Source organism: Haemorhous mexicanus, chromosome 2 (assembly GCF_027477595.1).
Source record: "Haemorhous mexicanus isolate bHaeMex1 chromosome 2, bHaeMex1.pri, whole genome shotgun sequence".
NCBI lineage: Eukaryota > Metazoa > Chordata > Aves > Passeriformes > Fringillidae > Haemorhous > Haemorhous mexicanus.
The window spans coordinates 32,953,928-32,967,020 of record NC_082342.1 but is presented as its reverse complement, the minus strand read 5'-3'; the positions used below and the strand labels follow the sequence as shown (position 1 = coordinate 32,967,020).

Below are 13,093 nucleotides of genomic sequence, written 5' to 3'. Positions count from 1 at the left end.
GCTTCTCACTTTCCTCCTTCCACAGTCCTTTTTGGACTGTCCCCCTGACTCTCCTGTCCTCTCATACCTAGTCTCTTCCTATTTCCTCTACCCTTTCTCATCTATGTCTTCATCCTTACAATCTGTTACATCAATTCATGGCGTGGGAAGCAGGATGTGGAATAGTTTACACAGCACTTCCCTCTCCACCAGCTGGAAAGAAAAACCCCACTGTGTATTGGCTCCACTATTCTCCAGGGAATCGACACAGAGCCCAAGATACACCACTGCCCTGTGACCTGAACACTCTGATGTTTGAGAATTGTCCCTGCCCACAGCAGGAGACTGCCCTGGTTAGCCTCGGATTGTGCCTGGTGACCATGACAAGGACAAGGAGGAAGAAGTCCAAGTGGAGTTTTCAGCAGGGCTTGTTGGTGTTTCTGAGCATCTTGTCTGGCCCATCCACTACATCTCCTGCTGCTTGCTGAAAGTCTCAAAGACTGCTCTGACTTGTTCATTCCTCTTTATCTCCAATTTAAAGCACAGCACAAGGCCCCAGCAGAATCCTCACCTAAATTTTCATAATCCATCAAGAACAGAGCTGGAAATTCCTTGCTGGACTGTGAAGAACAGGCTTGGTCAGGGGAGCTGCAGCTCATGCCATAGCAGTGGGGACATGGAGATGCTGTCTGGTGCTTATGTCCTTGTGGTTAAGGCCCAGTCAGCCCCTGGGTGTTACAGACACTCCCTCAGTACCACTTTAACCTGGTGGGATGGGAAAAGGGTAAAACAGAAAGGCTGAGATCCAAACAGAACAATAATAGGAGTAAATAATAAGGAGAAGAGAGAGAAATGAAACTCAAGTAAATCCATGGGATGCAAAATACTGTCACTCAGCACCCACTGACTGGGTGCCCTGAGCAGTGAGAGGCAGCAGCTGGCCAGCTCCCCTCCGTTTCCATGCTGAGCATCAGGCTGAATGGGAGCAAATATTTTTTTAGCCAGTTTGGGTCAGCTCTCTCAGAAATGCTCCTTTTCAGATTCTTGTACACTCTCCCTGGCAGAGCATAAGACATTGTAAGATCCTGGATTTGGGGTAAGCAGTACTTAACTACCACTGAAACTCTGTTATCACCATTATTCTCATAGTGAATTCAGCACACAGCACTGTGCCACAGTCTCCACTGGTTGATCCTGTCTCCTGCTTAGCACTTGCACACAGATTTCCTCAGGACTTCCATTGAAATTTCTCCTTCAGTGAAACACTGAATTGGGTGATACCACACGTGCGTTGTCCTCCACTTATCCATCTCTTTTTTATGAGACAGAAATTCCACCAGGGATCTACAACAATTTCCACTTGTTTCTCCTTCCCTATTGTCAGGCAGATCTCTAGGCACAGGAAGGAGAAGGATGAGGGAATTCTGCTGCCAGCAGAGCTCAGCAGAATGGCCAGTCACTCCTTCCCTGTGTCCCTTTCACCCTTTGACACAGTGCCAGATGTTATTTATCCCTGTGCTCATGGGGTTTCCCAGCTATCCCATGCAGATTTTGTCCCATGCAGCAGAGGACACATGCATTTTCTTCAGAGCAGAAACACCTGAGGGTACAGCGGAGAGGCTGTAGGGGCCTGGGTCTGCTCAGCCTGTGAGCAGAGCAGCACAGAGGTGTCCCTGGCAGAGCATGAGTGAAGGCAATTGCACTGTACAGCTGCTTTCCAGCCCCCCGTGCTCTCACTGCCTGAATCCCAGGGGCAGCCTGCACACCCCACTGGAGGACAGGCTCAGTCATGCCAGGAGAGCAAATCTCCATGCAGAGGCCAATGTTCAAGGCAGAGAGGACAATGACAGAGATGCCCTCTATCAGTCCCCAGGGTTTCCAGCCAGCCAATGCCTTCTCTCTTTTCTTGGCCAGCCCCACCCTGGGATGTCTCACCCTCACTCACTGCTCCCTCTGCACATACCTTTGGGCAGCTACAAGAGGCAGGTTGCTGAGACAGTAGGGGCCTTCCCCCACATGGTTCCCTGCTGTTTCTTGGTGGCCATGCTGGCCCCTCTGGGTAAGTGAACTCAACCCAGCCTTGAGCACCAGCACTCATCCCGCTGCTGCTCTCCCAGCTTTGTAACCAGTTCCTGGCAGTACTTCATTCTGCAGAGCTTTCTGCATGGAGGATAAGCAGTGAATGTGGTGGGCAGGAATCCCTGAAATCTTCTGCAGTGCCATCTATTTGTCATTCTGTGTGCAGCCCATAGATGGTTCCTGGTTTTCGATACAAACTGCCCAGGAATGCAGCTTGCCTATTGAGGAGATATTGGAAAATCACCTGCTGATCTGAAGAGCTGTCCCATGCCTTGAATTGGCTGCCCTATGTCTACTCACCCTTTCCCTCCTAACCCAAAGAGCCTAGTTGAGATTTTCCCCTCTTTCTCACTGCTCCTTCTTTTCCTTTGCAGTGTTAGCCCTGGAACAGTCTCCAGACATGGTGATAAAAGAAGGCCAGTCTGTGAACCTGGAATGTTCCAAGAAGAAATCCTCCAACAGAGCTATGTACTGGTTCATTCTGCCTTCAGAGAAGAATTCCAGTCTGACCCAGATGGTCTATGCTTATGAAGGTGTTAATGCAGTAGTGGAGAAGGGTTTTGAGAGCCATTTCAAGAGCAGCAATATACAAGGAGACAGTATCACCCTCTCAATAGAACATGCCTTTCTCAATGACTCGGGCACATACTACTGTGCTGAGAGTGATCACAGTGGTGAGACTGCTGAGGGAGCTGAGCACAAACTTGTCCGTGCACAACCAGGACCTGCTTTCCACCTTGTGGGTGCTGCACGAGGCAGGGTGATCACTTCTCATTCATTAGCTGCTCTGCTTCCTTGCCTTGCCTTCTTTCTCTTCTCAGATGCATACAGTTTATCTGTCCATCATTGTCTCCATGCCACTCCAGGCCACCCTCTGCATTTAACTCTTATTTGCACTACCCTTGCTTCTGTCAGCCCTTCTTCTCCTCTATGTCTCCCTTCCCTTCTCCACCTTCTTCCTTCTGTCTTCAATCTGCACTCCACTGACTTCCTCTTACTTAACTACCTTCAACCCTGCTCATGCTTCTCACTGTGAAAAGGAAGGAGTGCTTGTGTGGGAAGTTCTTGGTGCACCTGTAGATAAAGGCAAGGCCTGGCAGGTGTGGAAGTAGCCAGCAGCATGAGGGAGCTGCCCACATGCTCCTCTGTTACAACTCCTTGTCTGTGGTTGTTTTGTGGCCAAGGAATATGAACAGCAGAGCACAAGCCTGTGCTAACTCAGGTAAAGTGTTATGTGGATCCCTAACTCCTCCATGTAGAGTGGTGTCTGGGGCAGGAAACACTTTCCTTCCAGCCCTTGATTTACATAGAGTTTATCTTCAGCAAACATATTTTAAAAATTACAGGGTACATTAGCAAGCTGAGCAGATAACACAAATTTCCCACAGGTTACAGCATTCTATACATCTGTGACTCAGATGGAGGGTAGAGAGTCTCTGTATGAAGTTATCTGATAACAGCAAGGTAGGAGGAGTTTGTGATACCTGAGAGGGCTGTGCAGCCCTTCAGATGGACCTTGACAGGTTGGAGAGATGGCCAGTGAGGAACCTTTTGAAATTCAGCAAAGACAATTGCAGGGTTCTGCATCAAGGGAGGAATTGCCCCATGCAGCAGCACAGGCTGGGGGCAGACCAGCTGGGAAGCAGCTCTTCAGAGAAGGACCTGGGGGTCCTGGTGGACAAGAAGCTCTCCATGACCCAGCAGTGTGTCCTGCTGTCTAACAAGTCAGTGGTGTCCTGAGATGCATTAGGAAGAGCATTGCCAGCAGGGGGAGGGAAGTGAGGCTGTGCTCAGCCCTGGTGAGGCATATCTGGAGTGCTGTGTACTGTTCTGGGCTTTTAAGGAGAAGAGAGGCCTGGAGCTCCTGGAGCAGGTCCTCTGGACGAAAAGGGCAAATACCAGAATGGTGCACACTCATTAGTGAACAAAGGCTGAGGGAGCCAAGACTGTTCTACCTTGAGAAGAAACAATTAAGTGGCCACCCCATCTATGTCTACAAGTATCTAAACGGAGGGTTCCAAGAGGTGGATCCAGGTTTTTCACTGTGACACCAAGCACTAGGACAAGAGGCAAAGGGCAGAAAATGATGCATTGGAAGTTCCACCTGAATCTGAGATAAGAGCTTTGCAGTGTTGAAGACCATGTAATGGAGCAGATTGGCTAAAGAAGCTGTGGAGCCTCTCTCTCTGGAGATAATCCAGGACCATGTGGAGACAGTCGTGCACCATGTGCTGTGGGAAGACTTTGCTTGAGCAGGGAGGTTGGAGCAGTGACCCCTTGAGGTCCCTTCTTAGCTGACCCATCCCATGACTCTGTCCTGCCTAACACAAACCCGTGCACAGCACAGGCCTGCTCAGGGCACTGCAGGTGGTTCCCACCCGGCATATTCCCATGCTAATGTCCAAACTTCTCAGGACCTAAACACAGGGCCTTTGATACTTGATAACACTCAGTAAGAGAATGATCTTCCAAAATACAATATCAGCCCCAATTACCCTACTTAAAGAAACTTGAGTTTTTGGTGCAATCACTCAGAGAGTAAAGGTAGGCTTTCCAAGCTCGATCAATATCCACAACAATTACCAAAAAGATATGAATTCCTTTGTAGAGACAGGGCTTAGCAAAGCATTCCATCATGCCTTAATGTAGTCCATACAATATGAGACAACTTACTATACTAACCTCTAGTGCTAAAACAGTCATTAAGAAAAAACATAGAAGAAAAAGATTTGCCCATCAATCTGATGAAAATTGTAACAGTAATTTTAGGCCCTAGAGAGTTGCAAAAAAAGTTTCAGTGAGTTTGTTCTTACCCCAACCTAATTCTGCCATAGCATTTAAACAGTTAGATTGAGTTAGATGTTAGCTAAGTAAACAAACCAATACCACATCCATTACAATCAGTGATATACTCACAGACATCAACAGTGGTAAAGATGCTACCCTTCAAAATGGAGCAGCAATTGATTTTCTTTTATTAAAACATTAGCACAGTTGTGAGGAATTTGAAAATTATGTTGTATAAATTTATCTGATCATTCTGAATCCATCCACAAAAGCACGTAAAAGCTATAAATTTACCAGATCAAATCAAAGAAGACAGTGAATCATAGTTAGACAATTTTTTCAAAAGATAGAACTTTACACCTTAGTTAAAAAAACTGTATAAAATAAGTTTATATGTGTTGAGCATTATAATAGTGATATTAGTAGTAGTAACTTGTATACTTCAGTGTGTGCCACAAATGATAGACAAAACTGTCAAAGGGGTTTTTCTCATACAAGACGGAAATACAAGAAATAAAACCACAGAAAGTTCTCAAGACCTTACCGGGATAATAAATGGAAGCATAAACATAAATGAAAGCTATAACTTGTGACAAAGTTGTTGGAGTTTCTTTTTAGGTAGACCAAGGGGGAAATGTGGGCAAATAGTAAAGGTAAAAAGATTTTCAGAAAGCTGCAAAAGCTGGCCTCAGAAACAGAAAGAGCAGAGAAACTCAAAACTAGCTGCAGCTACAGAGTCTGAAAGTAGAAAAAGTTACAGGAGTATAGCAAGCAAGAACATTAAACAATAGCTCGAGCCTCAGGTTTGGCTAAGAGAAACCTTAAGACTGCAGGAAAATATGCTTAGGAAGATGGTAGAAGGTTTTAAGCTTAATAATGGAGTACTGTGTATTGTTAATAGAAAGAAGCCAAGCAAGCATTCTGTGAAGCAGGTGTACATGTACTTTTCATAACTGGCTAAAACAACTGTAAGCTTTAGCAATATGCTATTGGCCAAAAATGTTTCAAGACGCTGGGTAACAAAGAAATCTTTGGCTACAGCTGGCTGTACATGAACTTTACCATCTTCCTACTGTCTCAGCCAGGTAATGGGGCTAATGCTGCAAATAAGGCTCAAGTAGGGTACTCGAGAAGTCCTGTCTCATTTGTGAAAAGAGAACAACACCAACACAGTTCCCACCCTGCAGATTCCTGTGCTAACGTCCAAGCTTCTCAGGACCTACACACAGGGCCCCACACAGCAGCCATGCCTGTTCAACATCACTAACTCCTCCAATACTGTGTCTTCTGCAAGGCTCCCCATGCACTGCCGTGCCCTCTGCTCACCCCAGGGAATTGGAGATCCTTTGCATGGACACATCAGGCACAGCCTCCTCTCTGCTGGAATGCTGCTGCTGCTGGTGGGAGGATTTGGGGTTTCTACAATGTAGCCCAATCTCTTGGCTTTTTTCTCCAACTGCTTCAGAGGAATTTGGGGTCTTCCCTGAATCTTCTCTAGGCAACCTGGGAAATGAATGCAATGGGACACACTCAGATCTGCAGCAGAGTTTTTTCCTGCTCTCCTCTTCTGACAGGGCACATGGGAACATCTTCAGTGCAAAGCCCTTCAGAGCTCTGAGCAGTGGGAACGCTTGATGTCCTGTATGGGCTGGCCTCACACTGCTGTGCACACAGCCCAGCGCGGATGTGCAGAGTCTCTCTCAGACCTCTGTACCCAAACTCAGTGCACACAAACAATGAGTGTCTCTTCCTGCCTACAGGGATTTCCCACCGTATGGGCATGAACAAGGTTGTGTGGACACAGAAAAAAGAGGACATGGTTTTCTCCATCTCTGTCCATTTGTGCCCTGGTGCTCTTTTGCAGAGTGCAGCAAGACAGTGGCAAGGAGAGTATCCATTCTATTCTAGAATGGAGAAGGTCAGCATGTATCTGCATATCCTGTGGGGCACAAACTTCTCCTCAGAAATCTCTCTGAGATGAAGTGTCTCCCAAAGAATAATCCCAGTGCTGAAGCAAAGGCAGCCGGTTCTCTCCGTGAGTTAAGAGAAGCCTGTTCGCCCCCTTTGGAGTTAGAGAAGAACAGATACAGAAGTATTCTCTGCCAGGCTCCAAGAGACACCAACTCTGCAGGTCAGCAGCTTCTGCCGTACCTGGACAAAACATCAGGCGTGAGTGGGATAAGCAGAGATTCCACATTGCAGCTCGCAGGGTTGGGAGTCTGTGAGTGTGAGGGAGGCTAGAGAGGAGACACACACAGTGGGACACAGACACAAATATTCACTCCTGAGATCTCCATGCCTTCCCATAATTTCCGCCATTATGTGCGTTCCTGTGCACACTCTCAGGCTGCCACACAGCCCCATCCCGCTCCATGATAGCTCTGAAGTATGGCACCTACTGAAGTCCCACCTACTCTTGCACACCCATGCTCACACACAGCAGGAAGCCAGAGGAGCAGAGTACAAGCACCTCATGACTGCCTGCAGGTGTCCTTCCCCACCGTTCCTGGGCAGCCAACAGCCTTTGTGACATTTCAGACTCCTACTCACTCCCCTGCCCACCCACAGAGAGATGTATCTCTTCCTCTCCACCTCTCCTCTTTCCACACTTCTGTGTCTGTGCTGTCACCAGGGGCAGGTGGCTGGAAGGAGGGGGCCTTTCTCTATGGATTTCCACCGGTTCCTTGTGGCCATGCTGCTCCCTGTGGGTAAGTGGGCTTCCCTTCCTCTTGAGCAGCTGCACTGGATCTGCTGCTGCTGCATTCCCAAATGTGTTCCGGATTGCTGACAGTTTTCCTTCCCAAAGGCTTCCAGGGGGAGGTTTGGCAATGAACCAGGTGAACTTTTCCTAGGATCTATTGAATCAGGAAACCCTGTACAGCCACAAATTTGGTTTTCCCTGCCCCATTTTAATACTTCACTTGAGAGTACCAAAGTCATTATTTCTCAAAACAGATTCACTGTTGTAATTGAAGCTGGTTGGTTTGGGTTGTTTGGATCCCATGTGCCTTTTTCAGAGAAGCAGGGCACTGTCCCATAGCTTTCTGATATCCCGGTGGCATTCCACCCCATGGCCTACTTCAAGGATGTGTGTTTTTGGCCTCTTCAATGCCCTTCACTTCCCACCTTTAATCTCCTTTCTCTCCAGGCTGGGCCCTTCAGCAATCACCAGATACAGTTGTCCAGGTGGGAGACACCTTCACTCTGGAATGTTCTGCATCCGGGAAAGATTTCATACACATGTCCTTTTACAAGTTACCCATGGAGAAGAATGCCAGTCTGCAGTTGGTTGCATATTCAGTGGAAGGTGGCAAAGCAGATATTGAGAAGGAATTCACAAATCGCTTCCAGAGTAATGGGACTAAGAACAACCATTTATCTGTGAAGATACAGCATGCCCTACTTAATGACTCAGGCACATATTTCTGTGCTGAACAAGATCCACAGTGAGTGAAATGCTGGAGCAGCATAGCACAAACCTTTCCAGGCAAACAGGGATGTGCCACCAGCACACACTGTGCCCTGTGTTTGACTGAGCCCTGTATTCTTCACTTGCCCTGCAGCTCTTCAGGAAAGATGGTGTATGTCTGTCTGTCCACTTGCCTGTCTTCAGCATGGTCTCTGTCTGCTTGTCTGTTCTTTCCCATTTCTGAATCAACTTCTCACTCTGGTTTGCTATTGTCCTCACTTTCTCCACTTATTCTCTGCCACTCACAGACAGCTTCGCACTTTCCTCCTTCCAAGTCTGTCTGTCCCCCTGTCCTTTCCTTTCTGTCCTCTTACACCTATTCTTTCTGTATTCCTTATTCCATTCTCTATCCATTTCTACTTTATTTCCATCTGCTATGTCAACTCATGGTTTTTATCTTCCTTCCTTCTCTACTGCCTTCTTCCTCTCTTTCTGGCTCGTGTTCCTGCTTCCCTCCCAGCTATAATTCCTTTCTTCCTACAGCTTTTCTGCCTTCCCTCCTCACTTCCCTCCTTCCTCTCTCCTGACATTCTCTTCATCTTGGGATTTGGGACACCCAGGCCTCATTCTGAGACTCTGCAAGCATAAAACATGACATCCCAATCAGCCTCCTGGCAAGGACCAACTCTTCAACACGGCATATCCAAATACTCTACTGCAATGCCCTGCCTTCTGCTGGCCATCACCACCCTCATCCCTCTTCCATTCCTCAGGCTGATATAAGCAGGCTCAAAGAAAGGATGACATGCTGCAGCTCTAGTGTTCCAAGAGGAAAGCGGACAGGCAGCAATTAAAGATGAATTTCAGAATCACTTCAAGAACTGTTGTAATATGGGCTATTACTTTTCCTGTTCAAAAAGAACAGAAATGATGTTCTGCTTCAGAAACAAGAGCATGTAACTGACTGAAAGAGTCCTGATATGAGTCTGCAAAGTGTTCCAAGACCCTGTCACTTGAGAGGCACTACAAATAATAAATATTTTCTCTTGACTGATGTTCACTGCTACTGTGCTCCATAAATCAGTCTTTGGGAGTTTCCAGAGAAACAGTGCACAAAGTAGGGGTGCCTGAAAGTCTTTATTGATTTCTCATATTTTTTGCTTGTCCAAACCCAAATGAATAGAAATGATGATGAGAAAATACAGCTCACGCCAAGAGAGCATCTCAGTTGGAGGCAATGGTGGACTGGATCCAGGAGACGTAGTTGCAAACCTTGGTGTAAACTCCAGGTAGGCCCTCCTGGGCACATCCATAACCCCAGGAGACAATGCCCTGGAGCTCTCCATTGCAGACCACGGGACCGCCAGAATCTCCCTGTGCACACAAAGGGGATGGATATTCAGCAAATGGCATCAGCCTAAGCAACGAGCCAGAGATCCCTGAGATCACTGATCCTGGAGGAAGCCCTGCCGGGCGTGCTCTGCACAAAAGTTCTACAAAGGCTGTTCCTGATTCACACTCTCCACCTGATGCTCCTATGCCTGACTTGAGCTCCAAGGGCACCACAGCTAAGGATGAGTCAGCTGCCTGCTTTTGCCAGATGCGGTACTTGGCAAACCTTCAGGATATGTGTGTCTGAAGCCTCTGCTGTCATTCAAAAACTCAGATTTACCAGTGCAATGAGTCCAGCTGACTCTGTAATGTGAAGGCCTCTTCAGCTGGGAAAAGGCAGGAGAGAAATGACTGGGAAAGGAGAGGCAGATGAGTTACCTGGCAGGAGTCTTTTCCTCCCTCCACGAATCCTACACACATCATGTTCTTGGTGATTTTCCCAGGGTAGGCAGCAGAGCACTGCTTGGCAGAAAGGACTGGAGCCTTCAGGCACTGCAGTTGGTCGGGGTAGTTAGCTGCAAAGAAATAGGGATAGATGGTTGATGGCATTGCTGAGTCCTTTTCAGAGCTTGGAGAAGACCTTAGCAGAAAAGCAAATTCTGGACACCCTCTTCTAGCAGCCATCCTACTTCCTGTCAACAGTAAGCACAGCACGGGTCCCTTCTGTAGAGATGGAACAAATTCTACCCATGGGCCCACCATTCTACACTGCAGCCACCATAACTTTTACTGGTACCTGGCAGTTCGTCAATTGGCAAGGGAGGGGCCACTCATGTGATACATACACTGGAAGAAACCTGAGCCTCAGGAAAACCATCCTCTCCTCTGGTGCAGGCTTAGATGTCATCTGTGGAATAGACACCACTGGCCATGCACATCCCTGACCATCGGTGTGAGAGAGCAGAGATCTCAGGTAGGAATTCAAGATCCACAGTCTCAGACCTCACGCTTATTCTCAGAGAACTGACAACTCTGTTGGCATTAACTGTGCCATCCCTACATTGACGCATCACTCAAAAAAGCTGTCCCCCAGCACTTCCCTGTGTTTTAGCCTGTCCTGTTGGGGTTCATGGCCAGGTCTTAGAGACTGTCCTGGGCCCCCAAGGGTCTGTACGTTCCCCCAGAGTACTCACTGCCACTGCTGAGAGTGTTGCCCCAGCCGGAGATCAGGCAGGTGGTGCCAGCGGCCACGCAGCTGGTAGGGAGAGGAATGGTTTGGACAGCACTGCTGAGCGTGGCTGGGGTGGCCAGCTTGATGAGCATGATGTCATTGTTCAGGGTGGAGGCGTTGAAGCCAGAGTGGCGGATGACTTTAGCAGAGTTGATAAACTGCTGTGTGGATTCAGAGAGCTCCAGGTTGTGTTTCCCAAGACGCACTTGGATGCGACTGGAAAAGAGAAGGCACAGTGTGTCCTTTAGTGCTATGGGCAGGCTGAGAGAAACCTCCCTGTCACTGAGTGCACTCACTCCAACATCACTGCCACAGAACCTTTTGGGGCAGGGGATCTTTCTTGTCCTGCAGGGAGTCCTGGGGATCCACACTGAGATCTTAACCCACTCCATGCATGGGTGGTAAATACCACCCATGGGGGTGTGGGTTTGTGAATACATGACAGCAGTTGAATACAGAGCAGCACTGGATACAAATATTCTGGGACAAGGCAAACGGCTCCAGCCAGACCTCGATCCTCTTCCTGTTCTCCAGGGAGAATGCTTGAGCAAGAATCATGCAATTGATAAGGAATCACTGCCCTGAACTCTCTGCTTGATTATCCCATTTTTTTTTTCCAGAAAATGCTTGTCATTCACAGGAACATTTGCAGAAGTGGAAAGCCCTTGAGGATGCCTGGCTTCCTGAATGATCCACCCATCCCTTGGCTATCTCTAGTGAGAATGGAGGCACTTAAATATTTCTATCTGATAGCTCAGACTTCCTGCTAGAAGTGAACTGGAAGACAGAAGTGGGTTATAGAAAGATGTAGTTTTTCCACTCACGATCTGTAGCAGTGAGCAGCCGACAGGACCCACTGGCTGCTGATGAGGGAACCTCCACAGAAGTGATATCCAGAATTCAGGGACACCTGATAGGGTACAGAGTTCCTTGCACAGGTGTAGCCTCCCACAATCTTGTCATCATCGTCTTCAGCAAAGGTGGGGAAGGCAACTGGGGGACAAGAAGTGCCATGTGTCAACAGCTGGCCTAAGGTAATGTGGCCTGTAATCTGCCCTGTGACTGCCTGCCTGAAGCCCCTCACTTGTAGGCTCCCCTTCTATGGACACTCAGGGCAGTGCTGCTGGGCAGGTCTAAGGCACAGGCGTTTGCTGCACCCTCAAAGAAGGGGATCAGACTTACACGGGGGCCTCACGTATCTGCAACTAAAGCCCTGCTGGCTACTCCCAGGGAACATAGGGACACAGAAATGTTCTTGTTGGGTCAGATAATGGATGTGTCTTTCCCTGATTCCCATCTACTGAAACAGTCAATGGTTGACTGAGGGAAAAAGCAAAAACTACTGTGCAGTGATATCTTCTTGGAGCACCCACCAAGTGTCCAAAATTTTGCAATTGCCTTAGGACTTCCTGGGCCAGAGCTATTCCCTGTGCACTCCTTGGTCCCGAAGGAGGAGGCAGCCTTTTTCTGAAGCTGTGGCCACATCTCTATAGCTGGGTTGGGAACCCCTATGAAGTGTTCATTCCCAAGCTTGTGGCACATGGCATTATTAGCAGAGAGAAGATGGAAGTTGCAGGGCTCTGACTTGTGCAAGTCAAAACTGCACTTGGCATTCCCACAATAGGTTACCTTGCAGTTTTGCTCAGAAACTCAGCTTCCTGTAAATTAACAGAAAGAGAAATAGAAGATATACTCACCAGCCACCCCAATAAAGGCGAGAAGCAGCAGGCACTTCATGGTCTTGATTCGATCTCAAGCCCAGACTGGCTGACTGGACATGGGAGCTGCTAGAAATACATTTCTGGTGATGGTCTTATCTCTAGTCCAAGGTTTTCTCAAGACAAAATGTACACAGTGGATTATTTGAGGATCCAAATGTGGGCATTGACAGGCATTGGTAGACTGTACAAATGTCATACACGTTAATCATAAACGTCTGCAAAGATAGAGAGCTGTTTTAATTTTTCTGTGAGGTAGCCTTCAATCTAAAAATACCTCTTGGTTTTGGAAGATGTGTAGTTGTTTGTCTGTCTCATTCTTATACACAGCACCTGTATAACAGAAGTAACAACTCTCAATCCTCTTTCAGATTCCCCTGTGCTGATGGTATCTTTCTTAAAAATGCATGTTTTTACCCAAAGTTGCATATTTTAGATAGTGGACAAAAAGATACACTGTATTTTTTTGGGTAAAAAAACCCAAAAACTCCAGCAAACCCAGTAGTTTAACTTTGTCAAATTTTTTTAGCAAATTCCTTTTCTTGAATAATGCCTGTT

The 13,093-nt window shown here is 47.5% G+C and overlaps 1 protein-coding gene across 1 annotated transcript; it reads right to left on the bottom strand.

Moving 5' to 3' along the window:
- Window positions 1-9,372: 9,372 nt before the first annotated feature.
- On the bottom strand, window positions 9,373-12,662 carry LOC132323269 (trypsin I-P1-like). Its single transcript, XM_059838300.1, has 5 exons — window positions 12,515-12,662; window positions 11,642-11,810; window positions 10,780-11,033; window positions 10,025-10,161; window positions 9,373-9,628 (listed from the first exon to the last, which is right to left on the bottom strand). Exons 1-5 carry the CDS (start codon window positions 12,552-12,554, stop codon window positions 9,479-9,481), a joined length of 750 nt encoding a protein of 249 aa, XP_059694283.1. The 5' UTR covers window positions 12,555-12,662; the 3' UTR covers window positions 9,373-9,478.
- Window positions 12,663-13,093: the final 431 nt, after the last annotated feature.

Bases quoted from the DNA above. Each gene is read 5' to 3' on its own strand.
- LOC132323269 (XM_059838300.1), bottom strand. From the start codon at position 12,554: ATGAAGTGCCTGCTGCTTCTCGCCTTTATTGGGGTGGCTG. The intron at 11,034-11,641 runs GTGAGTGGAAAA...TCTCTTTTCCAG, and splicing joins GCTGCTCACTGCTACAGATC to TCGCATCCAAGTGCGTCTTG. The intron at 9,629-10,024 runs GTAACTCATCTG...TTGTGTGCACAG, and splicing joins GAGGAAAAGACTCCTGCCAG to GGAGATTCTGGCGGTCCCGT.